At 41.4% G+C, this 24,278-nt stretch overlaps 1 protein-coding gene across 2 annotated transcripts in view; it reads left to right on the plus strand.

The window, feature by feature from the left end:
* Window positions 1–24,278, plus strand: part of LOC118786308 (inactive dipeptidyl peptidase 10-like) — a 117,698-nt gene that overhangs the window by 83,416 nt on the left and 10,004 nt on the right. For both annotated transcript variants that reach the window (XM_036541442.1, XM_036541443.1), the window contains 11 exons: window positions 3,096–3,148; window positions 3,456–3,537; window positions 12,529–12,649; window positions 15,288–15,442; window positions 17,670–17,767; window positions 19,372–19,495; window positions 20,338–20,376; window positions 20,609–20,716; window positions 21,064–21,155; window positions 21,918–21,965; window positions 22,420–22,541. In XM_036541442.1, coding sequence (XP_036397335.1) covers window positions 3,096–3,148; window positions 3,456–3,537; window positions 12,529–12,649; window positions 15,288–15,442; window positions 17,670–17,767; window positions 19,372–19,495; window positions 20,338–20,376; window positions 20,609–20,716; window positions 21,064–21,155; window positions 21,918–21,965; window positions 22,420–22,541 — 1,042 coding nt within the window. The remainder of the gene's footprint in view (window positions 1–3,095; window positions 3,149–3,455; window positions 3,538–12,528; window positions 12,650–15,287; window positions 15,443–17,669; window positions 17,768–19,371; window positions 19,496–20,337; window positions 20,377–20,608; window positions 20,717–21,063; window positions 21,156–21,917; window positions 21,966–22,419; window positions 22,542–24,278) is intronic.

Raw genomic sequence — 24,278 nt, forward strand, 5'->3', positions numbered from 1 at the left:
AACTCAGTAATGGGTGGAGTTTTCACCTGCCATTCACTGACTTGCAGGAAAAATACTTGCACTCCATTGGATCATACCCACAACTGGATCTGAATCACAGATTGTCAAGCGGTTTCAGGGTTGATGAAGCCCCGATTACCCATCACCAGTCAGAATGGTGCCCTTGCATATCGTAGCATGCTTTGACACGTCGCCAGCATGTGGGCCTTCGTTTGTGTAACAGAGGCGATGCTCAGGCTCCTCTTGAACATCTTTGAAGACCGTGCGTGTTTAATCATGTCATTTAATCTCAGAGCTCGCATTCCCAGTCATGCATCGCACGATGTCAAGAAAATGAATCAACGTCTTTGTAATTCTCCCAGCCTTGATCCAGGCGGCCTCCTACCGTGAATCAGGTGGATTCATGTCCAGAATGAGATGGGTGCGCTTAATCGCGAGAATGATTAAATAAAAGTCACCTTGACTCAACTTGGCAGTGTCTGAAAAGGGAGGGGGGCAATAAATATGTTTTGGGGGATGAAAAAAGAGACATAGAATGACAGTTAGATGGCAGCAAACCAAAAGGGGGGCACAATGTCAGCTTGATTAGACGAAAGTTCACTCCCACCACATTGCCTTAAAAAATATTTTGGCAATTAATTATATGTGGGGAAAAAAGCTGTGACCCTCCAACCAGGTGCTTGAAAAGGAAGGTAGGGGGAGGGCCACATTTCACAGGATGCATTCATCACTAGATGAAAGGGGAAATTAATAATCAGTGAGGACAAGCGAAAGGGCGAGTGATTCATCTTACGACTGTATAATAGGCCACAAAGAAGAGTGTGATCAAATATGCAAAATCTGACCCACATGCCCCAGCCAATCATAACTGAGCAAGAGAAATTGCTCCTGTTTTCATTATTCAGAATTAGTATGCAGCTGAATGGTTTGATTTGGTATGCTGGTGGCAGTGCAACATTGTGCTTTGATTGGTTGGCCTGTTGTATCTTGTGCATTACATTTATGACAGTTTTCTCTCAAGGCTCAAACGTGAGAGACCACGTCCTTATTTCAGTATTTTGCCGGGGCTGTACCCAAACATTTCCCAGCCAGTCTACATTGATCAATACCACAGAAATTCTTCGTGAGGAGAATAGGAACATTCCCTGGACATAAGGACAGGCTACCTGTCTGTCAATTTGTCATGTTATTTCTAGAAGGAGAGCAGCTCGTTCATCAATCTCGTCTTGCCTCCGTCACCATCCATGGCCATTGCTTCTTTGTGCAAGTTGTCTAGCACTATACATTATTCACGGTGCCAGATGGTGGACTTTTTAACTGAAGGAATACTCTTTAATTCCACCCATCCATTTCTCATCGTGGCATCCCTCTCACTTTCCTCCACCGGATAATTTCTGTAAATATTAATACATCAAAAGTGCATGCAGGCAGTTGGTGCTTTATCAATGTGTGCCAAGCTCAAACCGAGTGTTAGTGCTCGCATTTACGTCAGACAACCCTCCCACCCCCACTCCCCCTTTGGAGAGAGGGTTAGAAACATTGGGGATGAGTCAAGTGGTCAGGTCTTACACCCCTCGTTTTGTCACTTGAGTTCCTTCAGCATTTCATCACTTCCTGTTTGATGAGCTTGTCTGACGGCTACAGATGCCTTCACTGGACCCAGCCACAGTAACTGGCTGGGTCCTGTTTTTAACAACTGATCTTGCCTATTTTGTACAGTTTTTTGTTCAATTTTCCTTTTGTTCTCATGTAATCAATAGTCAACAATTACATCTGCATCGGCCTCAGCTATGGCCTAATTCTCAGAGTGATTCAAAGTATAGAATATATACAGCATATATACCCAAAGGATAGTATTTACCCCAAGTATAGAATCCACCTCATTAATGGATGGATCAAAGTAGTAATTAACATAATGGAATGGTCTTTGAGAGGCATACATATACATTTGGTGTGGAATAATGTGCAGCTGTAGAAACAGTCAGATGGCTATACTTATACCCTCTAGGAAAACTTCCAATGGCAAGTTGCAAGGAAGCTGGTAGATGTCAGAGTTATAGCGATTACAGTTAAATCTTGGCAGCTCATACATGTCAATCTCAGTCTCTATATGGAAGCCTATGATCCTATCTATAGCATTCTTAACAGTCCAGTAGATTTCTTAATTTATTACATACAGGTGTGTTGTTGCTGCAATACAAAGCACTGTCCTGAATAATAATAAGGAACAGTTACTATGATGCCACAGTAAATTCCTTTTTAGGCATAAATAATAGCAGACTATAATGGGGATTAATCTTTGGGTAAACACCATTGACTTAAGGTCGCCTAAATCTAACGGTTGGATGGTTTTTAAAAGAACCACAAGGGTTCTGCAGCCAATTAGTGCATGCTAATAATCCCCGATTCTGAACCGTTACTTCGCCTGTGCGTTTCAACTCAAATGGAGGATTCCGGAACCATCTGGATACAAATGGACTATGAAATTCCAAAACAAAAACTGACAGAATATGTCAATGGAGCCAGAAATGGAAGTACACGGCTCCCCTTAGCACACAAACACACACGCATGGATGCCCACACCCACGTATGTGTGCATGTGCGTGTGTGTGTGTGTGTGTGTGTGTGTATGTGTTTGTGCATATGAATGTGAATACTGAAGTACTGCTGAAAAGAGTCAGCAGCAGACCTGTCTGTCTCTTACATTATCACTTCATGTGTATTGTCTCTAGTGTAGCTAGTCAGTTATATTAATATGAGAGTTCAATACACAGAAGACAGAAAGAGTTGAATAGCTTGTTTTTCATGTTGTGCTCCCAGGTTTTCAAGTACGCTCTGAAGGGTTCTGTGATTTAATTTCACGGACAGAATGCAAGCATTTTTTTCCTGTATCTGTCATCTATGTAAATTGCTTTTTCACACTCCCCCTCCCTCTCTCTCTTTCTTTCTGCAGGCTGCATCTACTTCATTCTTGCAGTTGCCTAACACATTCTCCTTTTGTCTGCTGAAGTGATTAAACTTGCTGATTTTCAACGAGAATCCATTTGCTCTTCGTATGTTTTGCCATTAATGATGCTTTCTTTCTTCTCTTGCAGGTATATCGGCATTCATATACTGCATCCTATATGACATATAACATTCAAACTAGGTAGGATGCAAAATTTGCGTACATCAAAAAGAATGGTAATTTAAATGCAGATAATAGTCAAAATAATATTTCAATGTGTAGAACATTTGTGGGTTCAATATTAGACTTAACATAGTATTGCAATATATCTCAAGGGACAGTTTTCTTCTAATAATGATTGATACCCTCTGCCCCACATGAATTTACATACCTTTCTGCAGTTACAGCCTGACAGTCACCATGCCTGTATGGGGTGTTTGGTATAAACATGTCATTTGCCCTCCAGATCGGTTGATAGCACCTTTTCATTTGTGTCTCTTATCTGAAGTGAGGTGTGGCAACTGAATCCCCCGGAGGTGCCAAACTCAGTCCTGCAGCATGCTGCGTGGGGAGTACAAGGCCAGCAACTGGTAAGACCTTAATTTGGCATCAGTTACAAGTAATTTTATGATCTTGTTCATGCTCTAGAAGAAATAAGTAACACATGCTTTACTACCTAATAAGCAAGCTAGGTTTATGCCAGCCAGAGATGCTGATCTTGCTGCTAATTAACATCTCCTCGTGACTCAGGTCAAGTACCTGTACAGCACTGCTATGTTGTTGTCAACAAAGCTTCCAATGAACTTTGCGCCAGGCGCCAGGAGAAAACACAGTGGTGTGCAATTACAATTCACAAGGTGGCACAAAAAGCCATGTCTTAAAAAAAAAACTAAACTAAGGACACTTGTCAAAAGTGATATACGATAGCCATCAGCTAAGACATCACCATGTCACAATGTGTGCAGACATACAGTATTTCTTACCTACCGCTTTATCAAATGCTAACAAATAAATATAAATAGAAATAAGCTCAATAATGCTCTCAATACACATGTGCAGATAACAGCACCATCAAGGCATCTTAACGTTATCTTACCTCAATTCAGTAGAGCTGCAACTGCCTTATTGTTAAACTGAATCTCCTAAACAGCTTCTCCTTCCATTCGTCATGAAATTTACATGTGAGGTCTTTCTCAAATGCCAGTTGAATTAGCTGGTCTTTTCATAGATGCAACATGCCCCTTCAGTAATGGCTGAATTCATTGGTCAATGTGAAGAATGAGTTTTCACACCTTACAGTAGAGTGTGAATGTGCGTCCATGTTTCAATGCGGTCAACACTGTTGGCATAGCCGCCAGAGGATGGGAGAATCTTTGCATTAATTTCAGTAGGGTCCATTTTTAACTCTGTCTTTGATAAATCCAGAAATGTTTTTACCTTTTCCATATCCATAAAGTTTTGGCTTCCTGGATGTAGTGTACACCATGCATCTACCAGTTGACTGTTGCTTTCGCTGAAATGCTGCCTCATCTCACCAAGCATCTAGGGTGCTGAAGCAGCTTCTTTGCAGGATCTAGGAGCCCCAAAATTTTGTGAACCATGCTGGCTGTGAACCTGAAGCTAGGCTTGGTTATTCTATGTCTGTGCTCATGATCTTAGTCACTAGTTCAATGATTTCATTTTGTATATCATGTGATATATAGGTGGCATTTTGGGGAATTGTTTGAAATGCATTTGCCAGCTCAGTCTCTCTTCTCAGTGTGTATTCAAATAAAGACAGAAAAAGTCTGATGCCTCCCTGGCCGATGGCTTCAACTGAGTCCGTAGTGCGCCTGAAAGGAAGTGTACCAAGCACTGCAGAATGCATGTTTCTTACCACTGAACAGGTGGCCAGGGAACTTGTCTTGATACACTTGCAAAGGCTCATCATCACGGAGGTCATTGGGTACTGTAGGACCTAGATGAGAGTGTACACTGCTGGTGCTACTGCTGGGCTGAGAGCTTGGGTTGTTTAGCTTGTCAGTGCCGTGGTCAGCCTGGGCTGAGTGACTCGTGGTGATGATGCTGCAGGTCTGAGTGTTAGAGCTGTTCAGTTAGAGCACATCCTGCTGGCTTCAATGCTAGTTCTGCCGCCATCATCGTCTTTGTCTACGTTAGCCTCGCTGCCAACTACAAAACCATTTTAGCCAGGGTGAAATCATTTTCTAATATCCATGTGTAACTTATATACTTTCAAGCGAACGTTAAACAATTATCTTTTACACAAAAGATAAATAAAATAACACGTTTATTCAGTTTCACATGTAAAAAATATATAGACATCAGGATATGAGGAGACAACTGGGGATTCACTGAGGTCTGTGGGGGGCATGCAATGCACCCCTAAGTACCTCCAGAGCACCGGGTCTGTAGCCAGTGGAATTTGTACTGTGTAAAATAGCTGTTAGCTGTGGGATAGTGGAGGATTGAATATGCCTAACTCCCTGCAGTGCTTCCTGTTGCCAGCCACCTCAGAATGAAAACTTTGGTCTTCAGACTTCATCTTGGCTCCACTACCTCCCTGTAGTTATTATAGCATTTAAATCTTGTCTTTTTTATATTACTTTAAGGTGCTGTTGAACTTAACCACCAGATGTTGATATTTTTGATTATTGTAGCACTAGTCTGTATTCAATGTGGTATCATTTATTGTATCACTGTGTGACTTAATGACACATGTTCAGACACTCTGTAGGAGAATTGAAGCTGAAGCCTTCTTATATGCACTATATATGTGTCTTTGACTTTTAAGTCCCATTGGACGTGAGTGTCTGCAAAATGTCTGAATGGAATGTAAATCTGAAAGTAAAAAAAAAAAACTGATGATTTTGAGGATTGTGGATCACCATTCCCTTAAATGAGATTACTATAAAACAGGATGCCTTTTCTTTTGAATTAAGCAGTTCCTGTTAGTTAAGCAATAATTCCACTGTATGCCACAACACATTTGGTCCAAAAGATACAAATTCAGGGACAGATGAAGAACCAGCTTACAATCTTGTCTGAGCAATGTAATGTAATGTTTAAAGGTTTGCCTCAGTCACACTTGTTTGTTTATCTGGGCAGATGAAATACATTAAGACTGGCTACTATGTTTTTCATTCTACTAAAAATGCTTGTGTAATTAACACATTACACGTGGCTCTAACATTCTACTCAGTATTTTAACTGAAAAGTGTTTCTGCATTACCTGAAGATTTAGTGTGATTAGCAGTGGGTAAAACCAGTATGTTTCTGTGCTTTTAATTATGAATGTTCTGATGGTCGCTTTATAAGGATCGAGCGTAGCCCTGACCAAGACTGTATTTTCCAGCATGTCCACAATGTGGCAAACACCGGTTTCACAATTCATAGTGTACCCACTGCTAGTGTGAACAAGGGTAATTTATTATTCATTTCATTCATAAGCAGAAAGGCGATGGGATGTTTACCCATATATTTTACCATTCAATATAGTGTGCACAGTAAGATCTTGATATCATCACTACCAATACTGTTTGCTGTTTATTTGTTTTATTATTAGTAGTAGTATTAGTATTGTCATTATTATTATTGCATCTCTGTCATTTGTTTAGATTAGACAGATAGTCCCTCTGTTGACAATTAACATGCTATAACATTTCTGGAGACCTCTTGTCTGAATTAGGCTTGTTCACAGCAGTTTTATTCCGGCATAAATCAAAACCCCGTTCCATTAGAGAGCCATTACCATTATGTCGGAAGTGAGTGAGACAGATGTGGAGATTATTTGAGGGCCATCAGCCTGGAACCACGCAGGCTGCACAAACGCACAAAAAACCACACAGCTCTGCACAGACAGCTACCTGAAATTCAAGGTGACATCTTTTTTTCAGTGTGATTATCACCCTTCCATTTTGCGATTACTCTGTGGGACATACAAGAAAGGGCACATAGAACCTACACTGAGAAGCACGAGAAGTAAAAAGAAGAATTTTAAGGAATGTGAAGTGAAGTTTCCATGACTAGGAATCAAATTTTCACACGTTGCTTTGGAGTTCCACACTGCATTCAAATTTATCAAGTAATTGGTCTTTGTGAGGGTCTTATCTCAAGAACATCACCCAAAAAGCAAGGAGCATCATTCATTTTTCAACACCAAGTTCAATGGCATGGTAAACCAAGCTAGGGTCTCTTCGATATAACCCTGAGCATTGTTCTTAACTTTGAGCTACAACTGCCTATAAGTGCACATATCAGCTTTGGTTTCTTTCACTTTTGTTGCTTGTATCTCCTGCCAAGCTCACAATGTGGTAAGCAATGAAAAATGGTCTGGTTGGGGGCAAAACATACTTGATTACGTTTCTCTAAGTTAAGGGCAAAGAGCATTGAAGTTAGATTACAAACAAGCTGAGATATGTGGTGGGGAGGTGTGCATGGCAGTACAAGGTTATCATACATAATGTAGACAACTCTGCACAACACTCACTTTGTTGGTTATGAGCTTCTGCCTTCCAGAGTACTGTATAGTAATTTGCCATCTCCTGATTACTCTTAACATTCTTGGAAACATAACAGGAGTAGAATTAGTAGTAGTAGTACTGGTAAGAGTGGACATAGTATTGTTGATAGTGGTGGTAGCAGTAAACAAATTATATCTGCAGTGTTTGCTGTAGTAGTGGTACTGTGGTACTGTGCTTGTGGTTATAATGCACTATGCACTATGCATTTGCGCACAGAGAGCGCAACCAGCTTAACATTTAAACAATGCAAATTTGCTCTGCATTTGCCTAGCAGGTTACGGTTATTAATAGGAGGTTTTGGTGCTGTCTATGCTGATGTGTTGCTGCAGGTATGAATGTTCTGTCTGTGGGCTATGCCCCTTCATGAATATTCATGAGGGTTTATTAAACCAGAGCATTCAGTAGTGGTAAAGATGGAATTTGCAGTGAAATGAGCTAACTGAATATCTGTTCAACAAATTTAATATCTGTGGTGCCTCCTGCTGTATTGTATTAAAGCCATGTGCTCCATTGTTCACTCCCACACTGTTTCCAAACAGTTATGCTTCTCAGCATGTTAATGTTATTGTGACATGAATGCTGTCTCAGCAGTGCACATGATCAGTGTTATTATCATATTCGCAACATGCTGCCTGTAAGATGAGGAGGAACCAAAAGCCAGACACAAATAATTACTGGTGGGGGGAGGAGGAAAGCACTCAGTGTCCGGAGTCACCCGTTGAGCATTTGCATGTAACTGACACTCAGAAAGAAATAAGGTGAATGTGATTTTACCTACAGCTTGGTCTGCAATTAACCGTGCGCAAACACACACTGACATCCCTGCAGCTTAAACCAGCCCCATAAATAAATACCAGTCCCTGTTTATTTCCCATGGTGCACTGCTCTCTCACTGCTGCACTGTTGAGTCAGTCTTTGGAGCATCACACTGATAAAAATATGTGTGTACGTATTGACTGAAATGAAGCAGAAGCAGAGCATTGTGTGTCATTTTTTTTCATGACCCATGTACATTTGGTGGTAGCGTTTCTTGCTCACATAGTGGGCGAAGGGGACTGTGGTATGCTTTGCTCTTATCGAGCTCCCTCGTATCGTGGCAGTGTGTGCGAGAGCCAAACACAGAGGCACAGAAACCTGGTCCCCATGTAGCAGATGGCTCATTTGTACTTATCTCAAAGTCTACTACGACGAGGAAAGTGCTCCACATGTCTTCCCCCACACTCTCCCCACTTAAGCAGCCCCATACCTACAAATGGTGACAAATGTGATGGTGACCACTCGAGTGAGAAATACAGTGAGAGGATTGGACGATTATAGTTTTGACTCCGAAAATGGCCATCCGGTTCACCTGAACAAACATAGCTGCTAAAGCTAACTTATCTTATCGCTCTGGATAAGAATATCTGCTAAATGCCTGCAATGTAATGCATATAGACATCGCTTTCTGGCATTAATGGTTAATGATATCATTATGCCTTAGCTTTGGCAATTTCTGATTTTTCCCTTTTGTCTATCGGCGTAGCTGGATGTTTACTGATATGATTCAAGTCATGTCATTTGCCTGTATTGGGCTTCAAAACTGCAACCCCCTGATGACAAGTCAAGTTCCACAGCGACCATGGGGCATGCTGCTCCCTGCATCAGGGACATGCTATTTACCTACATGATTAGGTACGTGGCTGGCAGCTGGTGTTTTGTGTACTGGATCAATCTGTCACTGGCAAAGTGACAAATGTCTCCGTTTCATGAGCCAAAATGCTGAATCCTGGTGTAACCACATTTCCATGGTCCCAGGCATTGCCATACCACCGCACTGGAGTGGCACTATGGTCCTTATTTCATATACATAGGAGACATTTCTCTGACTGGTTTTCGCAAGTGGGTGTTCTCTCTTTGATGAAATAGTTTTGTTAAGAGTTTAGAGCAAGGAGACATGTTGGACACTGGCAGAAGAGGGCAGCAGATTCCTTGGTTCAGCACAGCGTAGCGGTTATGGGGCACTGCTGTTTAACCTGAATGACTTCAATAACAAAAATTATGCATCTGTACATGTAAAAATATAAGCTGCGTAAGTTGTCCTGGATAAGTGCTCCAGCTATGCAAATAAATAAGGCAATGTAATTCTGCCATGGATTCTCAGCACCTTATCTCTGGCTCCCAGCTCGGTGTGGACATGGCACAGGCTTCACCCTGTGCCCATAGTGGCTGATCCTGTTTTCTGGTGAGTTTTTTTTTTTTGCATTGTTTGCGTTTGAGGCATCTGGCAGTCAGTGCTTGTGGTACACCAACTTGTAGAAGTGGCTTATGCATGGATGTGTGTGTGTGTGTGTGTGTGTGTGTGCTCGTGTGTGTGCGTGTGTATATGCGTATGCATGTGATCGCAAGAAGAGAGGGCAAAGGCAAGCACCCGGCTGTCAGAAAATCACCTTGTGGGAGGCCTTGTTCCCCAGCCACAACGCTCAGCTCAACCTGCTATGAGTGACCGATGGGGCAGACTACATCAGCGCAAAATTGAGTTTCACATCAAAGCTTCCTCCCGGTCTAACCTTAGTGCGCTTTGCCCTTTACTTCACATAATGGACTGGAAAGAAGTATTTATTTATTTATTTTCATTTCCTACACTTTTCAGCTGTTTTAGCAGCAGCTTAACTTGTGATGTTATATAAGTTACTGGAAAAAAATTCAACATTCCGCATTCATATCTCAAGCGTAAGGACAAACACATTGTAAAACTGAACAAAGGCCCTCTTTTGAACTATTATATTACTCTGAAATACAACAGTATTCAATGAGAGGAACTGTAGGTGTCATGGCAATAGAGGATGTTTAATATGATTTTGAATGCAAAAATCTTTCCAAAAACTCTGGATACTGACAATGAAGTCAGGACTTTTTCATTGGCAGATGTTTTTAAATTTGAATTCAACAAGGCACATACAGTAGTTACACCTGCTAATAATTCTTCATTGTTGTGCTTTGTTAGCTTAGAAATACCGTCAAGTTGTTTTGTTGTACAAATTATTTAAATAGCCTTTCAGATTTGTTTGGGATATGAGAAAGAATGTGTCTGACATGTGTATAATAATTTTAATTAAGTTACATTTCAATTGAAAAATATGCTGTGTCAGTTTGCTTTATCAGTTGGGTAATTTTACATTTACATTTATTTATTTAGCAGACGCTTTTATCCAAAGCGACGTACAAAAGTGCATACAGTAAGTATAGCGACAGTACGGGGACAGGATGTGTACAGTTCCACAATGAGACAGTTCTCAGCTGAGAGCAAGGTCTGTTTGAGGACACAGTACTATCAGATTTGTACAATTACAGCCTATAGGGCAACTAATACGATACACCTTCAAACAGCAAACTTCAACAACTTCAAACGGCGCAATGAGCGTTAGGATAAAGGCGGCAACAAGAAACAATTTAAAAAGCACAGCAATTTACGACAGCACTGATTGGGGGGGGCAGCAATTGTGTGCTTGGTCAGTCCAGGTAGAGTCTGAAGAGTCCCAGACCCCGTCTGAAGGCGTTTCACCTACCACTGGGGAGCGATGTAGGTGAAACGCCGATGTCTGGCAGAATGAGCACCTCCTGCCTTGACCATGCAGGGAGCAAGGCATCCAGTTGCTGCTGAGCGCAGGGGTCAGGCTGGTGTGTAGGGCTGGATGAGTTCTTGGAGGTAGACAGGGGCTGTCCTGTTGATTGCAGAGAAGGCGGGGGTCAGGGTCTTGAATCTGATCCTGGCAGCGACAGGAAGCCAGTGGAGGGATTTAAGCAGGGGAGTAACATGGGAGAATTTGGGGAGGTTGAAGATTAGTCGGGCAGCTGCATTCTGGATGAGCTGGAGAGACTGGGTGGTACAGGCTGGGAGGCCTGCGAGGAGAGCGTTGCAGTAGTCTAGTCAAGGGAGAACTGTGGCCTGGATAAGGAGCTTCGTCGCGTATGTTGTCAGGAACGGATGAATCCTCCTGATGTTGTGGAGGAGGAATCAGCAGGCCCATGACGTGCGAGCAATGTACTCCTTGAAGTCCAGGTTGCTGTCGAGGATGACGCCCAAGCTCTTTGCTGACTGAGAGGATGGTATTGTGGTGCCATTGACGGTGATGGAGAGGTCATGCAGGGGAGAAGGGCCGGCTGGGATGAAGAGCAGTTCTGTTTTTCTGAGGTTCAGCTTTAGATGGTGGGATGACATCCATTTGGAGATGTCAGCCAGGCATGCAGAGATTCTTTCGTTGACCTGGGAGGTAGAGGAAGGGAAAGAGAAAAAGAGTTGGATGTCGTCAGCATAGCAGTGATAGGAGAAGCCATGTGATTTGATAACTGAGCCAAGAGAGTTGATATAAATTGAGAGGAGTAGGGGTCCCAGTACTGAACCCTGTGGAACTCCTGTAGTGAGGGAGGTGGGTGCAGAGGTGGAGCCTTTCCAGTAGATCTGGGAGGATCTACCAGTCAGGTAGGACTTGAACCAGGAGAGGGCAGTTCCAGATATGCCCATCTCAGACAGCTTTAATATTAGTGTCTGGTGGTTGACTGTGTCGAAAGCAGCGGAGAGGTCGAGGAGGATGAGGACAGACGACAAGTCGGAGCCTCTAGCAGTATGGAGAGCCTCTGTCACAGCCAGGAGTGCGGTTTCTGTTGAGTGGCCAGCTCTGAAACCTGATGGGGGTCCAAAAGGTTGTTCCTAAGAAGAAAAGGGGATAGTTGGTTAAGTACTGCACGTTCCAGGGTAGTTTGTAACATCTGATGGGTCAGTGGATGGTTTCTTCAGGAGTAGTGTGACCAGAGCTTTCTTGAAGTCTGTGGGGACAGTACCAGAGATTAGTGAGGAATTGATAAATGAGGAAAGAAATGGGGTGATCTCACCAGATATAGATTGGAGCAGAGTATGTGGGTAATGTGTGGGCCTTCTTGTGTGTGAGTACACTGTATATGTAATTTGCTGATTTCTTGAAACTATGTTCAGGTTTAACAAAACAGACAAATCTTTAAACATCTTTAGCAGTATAATAAAAACCAGGAAGGTCAAACTCAACTCCTAGCATATTCATTCTCCAGATCTACATCTTTGAAAACAACATCTATTACCAGTCAGAAGTCAAGAGCAACTCCCTCCGCCTGACATCTTCAGGGAAGGAAGGGGTCATCTTTAATGGGATTGCAGACTGGCTGTATGAAGGTGGGTACAGGGGAACAAGGTCAGTGCTCGAAATTCTGTAAATTGTTTGTCACATACATATGAAACAGGAGAAACACAACCTATTAGGCAGCCTATCACTGAAACCTAGAGGGATGTTGAACTGTCCACCCAGATGTTGAAATGTTGAAAGGGCCTCATGGTCAATCTGAGAACAAGCTGTAACCGTGATAACTGGGGTCAAGGTCAACATGGTGACCTCAGTTAAATTTGTTTAAAGTTAAATTCATTGATTTAAGAAAAAAAATACCTTGTCTTTTACATTACTTTTCACACAGTTTGGAAACTTTGGAAACTTTTAGAAAATATCTTAAGACCATTTACAAAGCACCACAACAGCATTTTATAATATTTCATTACCAGAACTTGTTTCATTATAAAAATCTGTCTGTAGGAAAGCAATACTTGTTTATAGAGATTGCAACTGTTGCAGAACTTGATTTTTTCTCTCCCCCAACTCAAATATTAAATTGAAAAACATTCCCACAGGAAATTTATCAAAGTTTGCTCCACTCAGATCTTTTGTATAAATCAGACAACTGTCTCCATAAGTAAGGAGCTCTGTATGAGGATCATGTGTCACTGTTGGAATTAAATCCAAACCTTCACACAATTTGTCAAAAAATTTGAGTGTGTTGCCTTGCACAGAATCTAGAGTCTAAGTCATCTTAAAAAGTAATAAATACTGTGCTGTAAATGTACTGTAGACATTGGGATATAACAAGGCAACTGGGGGTGCACTGAGGTCCGTCTGGGTGTACAGTGCACCCCTAAGCACCCACATAGCGCCAGCCCTGGTCTAAGTACCTCCATGAGGACACTGTTTGAAGGTAAAAAAAGATGGAGAGGAAAAAAAATCTGCATGCATATTAATATCCCAATATTCCTCCTGTCATAGGTGACTGAGTTTGCCATCCAGGGAGAACAGGAATAAAGTGCTAATTTAGTGCCAAGTACCGAGCATATTATTAAATTTCTCCCAAACAATGATTGAATATAAATGCGTACAAACTGGCAGATTTTGAGCAGCAAAGTTAATTAAATCTGGGGGAGAGCTACTCATTATTTCACCCATACACACATATAATAGGGAGATTAGGCAGCATTGCATTAAGTCCTGGACAGGATGGACAATTTGACTGTAAAACGACATTCTGCAATTACACTTAATTATAGATTTCTGACACTTGATTAGCCAATGTCCAGCCAATGCTTCAGCGATGCGACAGTTGCTGCTATTGTTGGTGTGGCTGTCACAGAACATTTGGCATATACTTCATGAATGTCCTTCATGACAGATGGATGTCTTATTGGAACAACTTTTACATTTTATAAAGTTATATGTAGTTACATCATATAAATGACTTTCTTGTGGAGAGAGACCACCCCCCACCAAACACACACACAAACACACACCCACAAACATACATTCACATGCAGTACTGACACACACACACGCACATATTCACATGCAGTACTGACACACACACACACGCACACACACTCACCCACATTCTTATGCAGTACTGACACACACATACACACACACATTCACATGCAGTACTGACAGACATATGCATGCACACACTCACACACACATTCACAAGCACACATCTGCACCAAAAATCCCTCAAACTTCACTGAGGAAGAAAGAGGAAAAATTCCTCTTTGTCCCTAATGGCATCCAAAGTCCAACTAAAGAGCAGAAAATAACTTTATATTTGTAGATCAATGAATTGATCTAACTTTAGACAGTGCACAGTTGGGACAGATGAATGAATTTCACTGGCTTACCTGTTCTTCTTGCACTGTGCATTCATTGGTTCTGCTTCAATTTTAGATGATTCTGTAGCGTCAGCACCCAAATTGTTCTAAGATGTGAAACTACTACTGGGAAGGGGGGGGGGGGGGGGTAAACTTGAGAGCATAAAAGATAGAGGGATTAGTGGTTCCGCTCTGACCTCATGGGCCAGAGTAACCTTGGGCATCCTTCTGTGCAAATCGACCTGCTTGCTCACTGCAATCTCCATGCGGTGAGCATGTCCTCAGTGAGTTGGTCCTTCTTGTGTTACTCACAAGAGTTTGGGAAGGAAGTGAATGGGTGCAGCTTGAGGAACCAAGTTTTTTTTTCCTCTACAGCAAAAAAAAAAAAAGGTCAGCACTGGCAGTCAGAGTTTTTGAGCAGAGACACACCCAGTCAATGATAATTACAATTTTTTATCTGATTTGGCTAAACATAACATAAATTGCATTGGTTTTGGTTCCTGTGTAAGTTGCCTGATCCTCACGCTCTACCTGAGTCAGTGTGATATTGTGATATTTGTATAAAAGCCAATGGCACACAGTGATAGCTTGCCAGTTGATAACAGAAGAGTCTGTGGATGCCATTGAAGGGGGTGTTGTATATCTCTGTGCTTTCCCCTGGGGCTGTGTTTCAGTGGAAAAATGTAACAAAACACAGATGTTGATGGGAGTTTGAGTCCTGAGTTTATAGCTTGATTATTTCAAAAAAAAAAAAACTTAATTTCCCATAAACCCCTTCTGTATGCATCCCAGTGACTATGGTAAATGTGTGAGGGTGGTGAGTGACTGATGACTGTCGGGGTTTGACTTTCTTCAGAGGAAATCCTGCAGTCCCATGTGGCACACTGGTGGTCTCCAGGTGGAGAGAGGCTGGCATTCCTCCTGATCAATGACACCCTGGTCCCCAATATGGCTCTCCCACGGTTCACTGGCACTCTCTACCCTAAAGGAAAGCAATACCCCTACCCCAAGGTAAGTCCTGACCTGTGGGGGGGGGGGGGGGGGGGGGCAGTATCAGTTAAAAGTTAATGACAAATGCCAGCATATAGACTCTGGAGTGGTGCCAGCACTTCAGCATCAATTATTGTTTTAACTTGCTATTAAATCTTTGGATCCAAGGGGAATTCCTGTCTTTAACTGTTTCTTTTTTTCAAATAAAAATGTCATTATTTGAAAATATCCCTCAGTTTAAACTTCTAAAACATTTAAGCTTTGTTATATTATTTACTGTGTGGTTATTAGGACAGTACACATAACCTGCTCTTTGCGATTTCATGCTAAAAGCAGCAAATATGAATAAATAATAACTCAAGGGATGTTCACTCACAGACTGAAAGCTTGCTTATCTATTATTATTCCATTCCAATTGCAAATAGCATAGTGTGCTCTTTTTATCATTTAAATGAGTTCATTGTAGGCTATGTACGTGATTGCAGTGTGTTTAATCCACTTTAATTACCAATCCGAGACACAAATTTCAGTGTGTGGATTCATAGGCTCATCTGCTGCTTGTCTGAAAAAACTTTAATATTATTACATTTTAATATGTTTTGCCATGCCGTTGTCAATGCCCTGCATGGACTACCAGCAAAAACGTCACCAATAATGACTTTGTGGCTTTTCTCGAGGGAACTGCAGGTCTGCGATTTTGTGACAACCATTTCCCAAGAGCACCAATCCCCCCAGAATGACCTAATGTTAAAATGTGCCAGATTACCTCATTACAATTACATTATGAGATCACTGCATGTATTTGAATATGTTAAAGGTTGCGATATAGTTGTGTGTATGTCTAGATTTGAGTGCGTACCTTTCAGTTTTTTAACTGATGAGTTAGAGTAGGGGCCAGGGCCTGCCCCCATGGCAACAGAACTGAACATAGTATGTACTGACAACGGTTTTGTAAGGACAAATTGCAATGGAGAGCACATATCCTGGGCTCACCCTCCCATTCTGTCAGATCCCATGCCTAGTCGACAACCATTCAGGCTTCACAGTGTCCCTGGTTTTTTGACCGTGAGTTTAAGTAGATGCCATCGAGCCCTGCTGGGTGTGATGGACTGAAGGACTGAGGCTGGCATGTGGCATTCAAGCCTCAGTGCCAGATCCATTTTGCTGTAAAAAAAAGCAGGAACAGATTTTTCAAAGTGGGTGACCAGAGGAAAAGGTCAGCGCCGCACATACAGCCGGCTGTTCCATTCCTCCTCCATGGCCACCTCCACCATGGTGGTGGTAATTGCCAGGTGGAATCTAAGATCTCACCCTTTCTGTGTCAAGGCCTGTCATCCAGCCAATCAAGTATTTATCACCCATAGCAACAAAGATTGAAAACTACAGCTGACGTTCAATCCAACTGCAACTCATTCTTGCATATACATAATTTATATATATATATATATATATATATATATAGTAACAACAGTAACAACAGCTTAAATGTGACCTTAAAGGTTAAGGTCAAGGCGCACATTTGACTGGAATTTTAGGCTAAATAAATCATCACAGAAAATGGTATCTCTGGTGTTGTAGCTGGATGGAGAGGTAGACGCAAGTTTCTGCTGAGAAAACGCTGTCTGTGGAGTGACCTGATTGGCTGAAAAGTGCATTGTGGTGCAGTGATTCATTAATTACACAGTAAGGGTGAGAGGTGTTCGAGCACTTCCAGGTGGGTGTGCGGTGATACCAGAGTGCTTAAGATTGCGCAGCCCTCATTACAAAGTCTAATCCCTTTCTTCAAGGCCTTGCCTACTAAATGGGGATTGTTTTGTGTTTTTTCTGTTTGCTATTAACATGGAACCATAGGACATTTCAAAATGTAAGGACCTGAGACAAAACACCCACACTGCGATATACAATTCTTTTATTTTTCTCATGGTCTCAATTATCAATTACAGAATTTGCAATTTCCCAATATCGAGTTTTTACAAATATAATTCTCAGTGAGAAGAAGGCTATTTTATTAGCGAGGTGTAAGTGTTGCAATAAATGTCATCTCATCTAGAATTTTTTTTAAAAAAGAATCTTTAAATTATTTTTTTCTCTTATGAGGAAATGGTTCTATTTTGTAGTCACAGTGAAGGAATCTGGACTGAAAATGCACACTGCAGGCTTTTTTACCTCTACTGAAATTGGGGAGAAAGCATCACAAAAGCATAGGCATGCATCTGACATAGTTAACTTGGCAATTTTGCATCGACAGGCTGGACAACCCAACCCAATGGTGAGGCTCTACGTGGTGAACCTGTACGGCCCCACCCACACACAGGAGCTCACGCCTCCAGACGGCCTGAAAGTCAGGTGAGGGCCACGCCCCTGGCCCTGTGCTCTTAGTGTTCATGGTACAGTTCCCTGTGTTTGCATGGAGCAGAATATGTGTTTCAGTCATGAGTATCAGCAGCTCAGTTCATGGAGTTCAGGTGTTTTTGGTGGTTTGCTGCTCTTAATTACCTTTATTACCACAATTCTTTATTTGATTTGTATTTAATATGATAAAATGAAGACTGAAGACCATATCTGTTCAGATACATTAGCAAAATATACTTTGGAAAATATATCAGCGTATACTGGTTATTAATGAACTGTACCAGTTAAGCCATGTTAATTTGGTTGTAGCAAAAACCCAGCACAACGCTAGCCATCCATAAGACTCCAACAGATTAGGGCCTTGGCTCCAAAACTCCCTCTGGGGTGCTCGAGAGTTGTTTTTCTCAACATTTTATATTTTATTTAGTCTATCAACAATTTTTCCTAATTTTTATAATGCTTTTCAGGTTTTCACAGAACTAGTCTTACTCCTGTGAGTAAATATGGGTATATGAATATGAATATGATATATGCAGCTGAGAGCCCTTCACCACACAGTATTATCATTTATGAACCCTTTGCATGCAATCTCAGAGGAGCGTGATCTCAAAACATGTTAATTGCAGTAAGTCCTTGAATCACTGAATTACAGATCATTGAATTGAATTACAGAATAGTGTTCAGGATAGCTGATAGGGGTGCACAGATCATCAGCAGATTGGAACAGGAGTAGATGAGTAAAAACTGAAATTGGAAACTTAACCGTGTGATTGATGCTGATCCAACTGGATGGTTTGTGAATGACCTTTGGGACAGAGAGCATACTGTCTCTATGGGGAGCACTGGCACCTGCTGTGCCAAAGGACCATGGTGTCTGGCACAGGAAATGTCACTGAAGCAGATATTTTTGTGCAAATTCCTGCCAATATTTGTATACAGATAATGTGCCTGGAGCATACAATCATTTTGAATCTTCCTGCAATTATACATAACCCAATATTTCTTTGAAGGCTGCATCATGCCAATAACGTTCACAGTCCTACCTTGCTGTTGTTGCTGTATTATATTCACTGGTACAAAGACTTTACACAAAAAAAAAAAAAAAAAAATCAAATATTCTCAGGTGCAAGACAAAAGTGGAAAGAACAATAAAAGAAAAATACCTGCATGCCAATAAACATTATGTAAATAAGTGATTTATGATTTATTAAGCAAGAAAGGACAGTGTTTCAACCATAATCCAATCTTCATCAGGTCCAGGAATATTGTCTTAATGGTGTCACTTATTTTGGAAGCTAGCTTGCAGATACTTTTCCATTTATGTTCATGGCTAAAGTCCTCAAACAGAAATCATTACAAATGGTTAGCTGCCCTTATCCATATTATCATATATTTAGCTGGTTTCAGGTTATAATAGTATTAATTTTTATTTGAGCTTAAGCCGAAAGTGCTTATAGCAACTGAACAAAACAGTATCAGTTATTCATCATGGCTGATTTTTATCATTACTGTAACATAATTGCCATACGATATAGGCATGTGAAATTTCCTTCTGGTCAGCACTAACATGCAATTCTGTCACCCACAATGCCCCCCAGGGATCACTATGTCACTATGGTGAAATGGATCAGCACAACCAAAGCGGCGGTGAGGTGGCTGAACCGGGCCCAGAATGTGTCCATCCTCACCGTGTGTGACACCAACATTGGGGCCTGTGTCAAGGTGGGCGGGTCTGTGTCCCAGGCCTTTTCAGACAGACTGTATTGATGGGGGGTGAGGGGGAGGGGTGAATCAACATTTTACCGGTTGTCTTTAGCTAGCTTTCTCATGGCCCAGAATCAATCTGCCTGTGTTTTCCTTAAGTTTGAGAAATGGAGTAGATTCCGAACATGACAAGTTTGGTGAGTGCAGAAATTGGCTTGCAGAAAAAAGTTAAAGTAAAGATGAAATGAAAGTCTCTTGCCTTAATTTTGTTTCTCAAAGTAAGGGACGAAACATGTTTGCGAATGAAATTGAATCTGGATTGTACTTTAGAATGTGGTTAGCAGTTCCCACTCCAGGCAAATTGGGACTGTTCCATGCTTGGCCCCATGTCCAGCTCTCGTGTCTCCTAGCAACCAGCCTGATAAAGACCCCTGCCACATAAATAATGCTAATAATAATCAAGCAATGCACCAGTGCAACTTGTGCAATTCTGAGCATGCATGGAGCAGAGGACAGAGCCAGGCGGTCTCTGAGAATGGACACGGGGAGCATTCAAACACCCATCCCTTTGATCCCAGCCAAAGACTAAGCCCAAGACGCAGCGACAGTCTCCAAAATTGTGTGCTCTGTGCTCCACCTGAGCTTTTTCAGAGCAGCAATCCCACGGTGATTAAGAGTTTTACTTAGTGGTTGTTGCTGTCGGTTTGCACAGTGGCCGCCCTTACTCAGGACAAGGCCATTTTGGCCAGCTGATGCATTTAGTTGGACAAAGGGGGTTAATACATAAAGAAGAGCACAGTACAGTAGGGTGTATGCCAGCAGCAGGAAATGACACCGCACTCTCGATTTGTTTGTTTCAGAGACACGAAGAGACCTCCGAACTCTGGCTTTCCAAACAGGTAATTAATATTTACATACATATATTTCAATTAATTAATCAATTAAATATATATATTCTTTGATGAAGGTCTTTTTTGTAATTCCATGATATATTATTAACCAGTTATTATGTCATTTCATTAATATTCAGCATGTAAATTCTTACCACATAATGTAGCCTACAGTGTCAGTGAAATGTCACCAAAGAACTGATATGCAGAAATTAATGCTGATTCCCTGTCCTTTCCGCAGAACCAGGAGCCAGTGTTCTCTAGGGATGGCAGCAAGTTCTTCCTGACAGTACCAGTGAAGCAGGGAGGCAGAGGAGAGTTCCATCACATCGCCATGTTCACCACACAGGTGAGAGCGCTTCAGCCCCACATTTATATGCACACATTTATATTCTTTCAGGAACTGTGGCTCATAGTTCATAGTTCTTCTGTGGCCTTATTTGGATGAGAGGGTGGAGCCTAGAAGAACTATGAAACTGGTTATCTATAGATAAAAAAGGACTTTCGGAGCATTACTCTTTATATTTATTGATCTCTTAATCGTATTGTTTGCATAATATTGTTTGTACCCTGTTTCTCACTGTCAATATGAAATGGCATTCCTGACAGTCATTGAAATGGAACGGGCCTCAGTGGTATTCTGTTTGAGTGTGGATTCGTTCTTTTCCTCCATCATTTCACTCTGTCTTCCTGCAGCCCAGAGCCGATCAAAGTGACGTCCGACATTTGACCTCGGGGAACTGGGAGGTGACCAAGATTGTAGCTTATGATGAAAGCAGCCAGCACATGTGAGTGCATTCTGTCAGACGCATCTGGCGCCGCTGCAACCCCCCACCCCCCCAGGCTGTGTTCTGAGCTTCCTTTAAATCATGCATGAAGTGGAAACAGAGAGAAGAAGGGTTTTACGTTTTTAGTTTCCCTTAAGCCCATGCAGACTCAGAGAGGGTGGAATTAAGAAGTAGAGTAAATGTCATGAGTGAACTGTATGTAAGGGATACTGACGTAGGAATGGTAGCTTGTAGCTATACTTTGTTATGAAGGCCAATGTCAATAGTAATGTCTTTAAAGAACATCTTAATAAATATGGCACCATGTGTTGAGTATGACCTATTTTTGATTACAGTTACTAAGTAGTGAGCAGATAATGAATAGGTGGTAAGGTTTTCATTGTACAGTAACATTTATATGTAGATTAATATCTAAAGAAAACCTAACAACAATTGTATGTTTTATGGAATGCATTAGTAAGTGTTTGGAAATAAACTGCATCAATATCTAAAATATTTATCAAATATTTATTTTAAATAATCATTTTTATGGACTGAAATATGATAAACAATGCTACCAATGAGTCACAGAATTAGCATATATAACAAACCTCATTTGCTGCCTAACTCTTTTGCTGTATATGTTTATGCTGCCATGCATAAATTTTGTGGGATGTAAAACAAATTTGACAGTGAAAAATCAAGCAATTATTCAATCCATGAATCAGTATTTTTATTACCCTTTAATTGTTTATGTCATATGATTTTCATTTTTCCCATTAGATACTTCCTCAGTACAGAACATTCACCGCGATGGAGACAGCTATACAGGTAATTCCCACAAAGAGCATATTGTAAAAAGTTAAAAATAACCATTTTATTTCAAATCAGAACACTTTTAATTCTGAGCCAGAACAGTGCATGGCAGGGACACTGATGCTTCAGGACCATTCATCAAATGCAAGTCTTCTCTCCGTGACATAATACCTTTCATATCATCCTTGGGGAATACTGTTTCACTGTGTGAGAAAGTTTGAATGAGCAACATAACTGATCGATTAGAGGTGATTTTACTGAATGATCTTAATAACGAAACTACTAGTATGAAAAAGGTTTCCTACTATTTGTCTTTGATTAAAATAATGTGCAACATCCAACATAATGCCATAGGAGTCATCTTACTTTGAATTACGGAAGTAGTTAAGAGACACGAGGCATGGTTGGAAGGGTGTCGGCAGTGGAGAGGGGATGTTAAGAGGTGTGCTGTGTCTCTCCCCAATGCAAGCGTGTCAGCCATTGGCCAGTTCCCACGCCGCTGTCTGACGTGCGAGCTGAGCAAGGCACACTGCACATTCTTTGACGCAGATGTCAGTCCCGTCCTGCAGCACATCATCCTGCACTGCAAAGGTAGGAGGTGCGCCGCCGCCGACTAATGCCACAGGGGCTGGAGTGAGAGCACCCATCAGTCGGGGAGCCCGCCCCCCAGTCCCCAAAGTGCACTGCTTTTGTTCCACCGTTTTCCTGGGCGACAATGCACACAGAAGCCAACACATCTCGTCTGATGTGCACGTCGACTTGGCGACTTGATGTGCTGCTGGAACCCGCACCACATTTGATGCTTGAGGAGAGAGACGTACATGACTCACCAGGACAGTTACTTCTATATCCCATGACAAAACCTGGCATGAAAATGACTGGTGTGAACGACATGCTCGACAGTCGACACGGCCGGAAGGAATAATTCAATTAACAAGGCGATAATAAAGTTCCTTTATGATGGCAATTAGTGGATATGTTTGTCAGTAGGAATTATGCACCAGTTTTTATGGCTGTTGGGGTCACACCCCCAGCAATCTATTATCATTGCGTGAAACATTCCCGTTTAAAGGCAGCGCATAAAATTAAACATTATCTAAGCGAACCAGGAATTCGATTTCTTCAGCTGTTATCAGATGTCACAACAGATTGTGTTCGCCAGTGGCATCCCTTTTAGTGTGCATGTAAGTGATTGAAAAACCTGCTCCTTTGTTGATGAGTAGTAAAGACTGGTATACAAGGAAATACAATTCCACATTGCTTTTTTTGTTAAACACATTACTGTGTTTGTTACATTTGGATTATCTGTACCCCATAAAACTATCATTAGGTTATAATGCTGTCAAATGATATTGTAGGGAAAAAATGTATATTAAAAGGCCCTGTTTCATAAAAGCTTTAAAGTGGAATGTTATTGCAGCACGGCCCTTTGTGATGAAGTTGTAATTTCCACAGAAATTTATAGCTTTTTGAAATCATGTTTTTTACCTTGATGCTTTGAATTATAGTTTATTATCTTTTTTAATTAAAAAAATCCATGAGCATCATGATGAAAGGTCATTAAGTGAGCATGCCTAATGAAACATTTGCTTGATCGATTACTGGCTAGCTTAAAAGCCTCATACGTTAGTCGACACTGGCAAAAGATTTACTGTTAAATTACAATTACAATATAAACAGTGTTCGAAGTCGTTGGTCACCTTGAGCAAGCAGGACCAATTTCAGAGCTGAAAATGACTATGTAGGCAGAGATATGTTATTAACCTTTGTTTGTGTGTCATCTACACTATCACGAAGCCGTGGGTGGGACACAATGACTTAGTCTGACAATATGTTGATGATTATGAAGTATTTTTTTTAACCTTTTTTCTATTAAGATGTAATGCAGGATATGGTCAAACGAGGCTAATATAACTGCATCTCTCACTAGAGTAATGTAGATGTCGCCCTTGTCTGTAGGACTTCGCTGCTCCAGTGGCATCTCTGAGCAGAGCATGATGGCAGCTGAAAGCTCAGGGCCCCAGTCTCCTGCATGAGTAAGAATTTGAAAGAAAGGCAGTGGTTGCTCACAGTCCAAGGTGGTTCATCCTCTTGGCAAAATAAGAGTTTTGTTCAATTTGTTTATTTTACATTACTTATTTACTTAGTGGGTGCCAAGGAAAAATGTGTTGCATTTTCACATTATCCAGTTATACAGTTCATCTTTGGGGCCTTTCTTAAAGGTGAAATGGCAGTGCAACACCCAGGATTTGACCATGAAACCTTTGGGTTATGAGCCAAGCACCAGATTATAAGTACAGCAGCACACTGCCAACTCAATATAGTAAC

This window comes from Megalops cyprinoides, chromosome 11, assembly GCF_013368585.1.
Source record: "Megalops cyprinoides isolate fMegCyp1 chromosome 11, fMegCyp1.pri, whole genome shotgun sequence".
In the NCBI taxonomy this organism is placed as follows: domain Eukaryota; kingdom Metazoa; phylum Chordata; class Actinopteri; order Elopiformes; family Megalopidae; genus Megalops; species Megalops cyprinoides.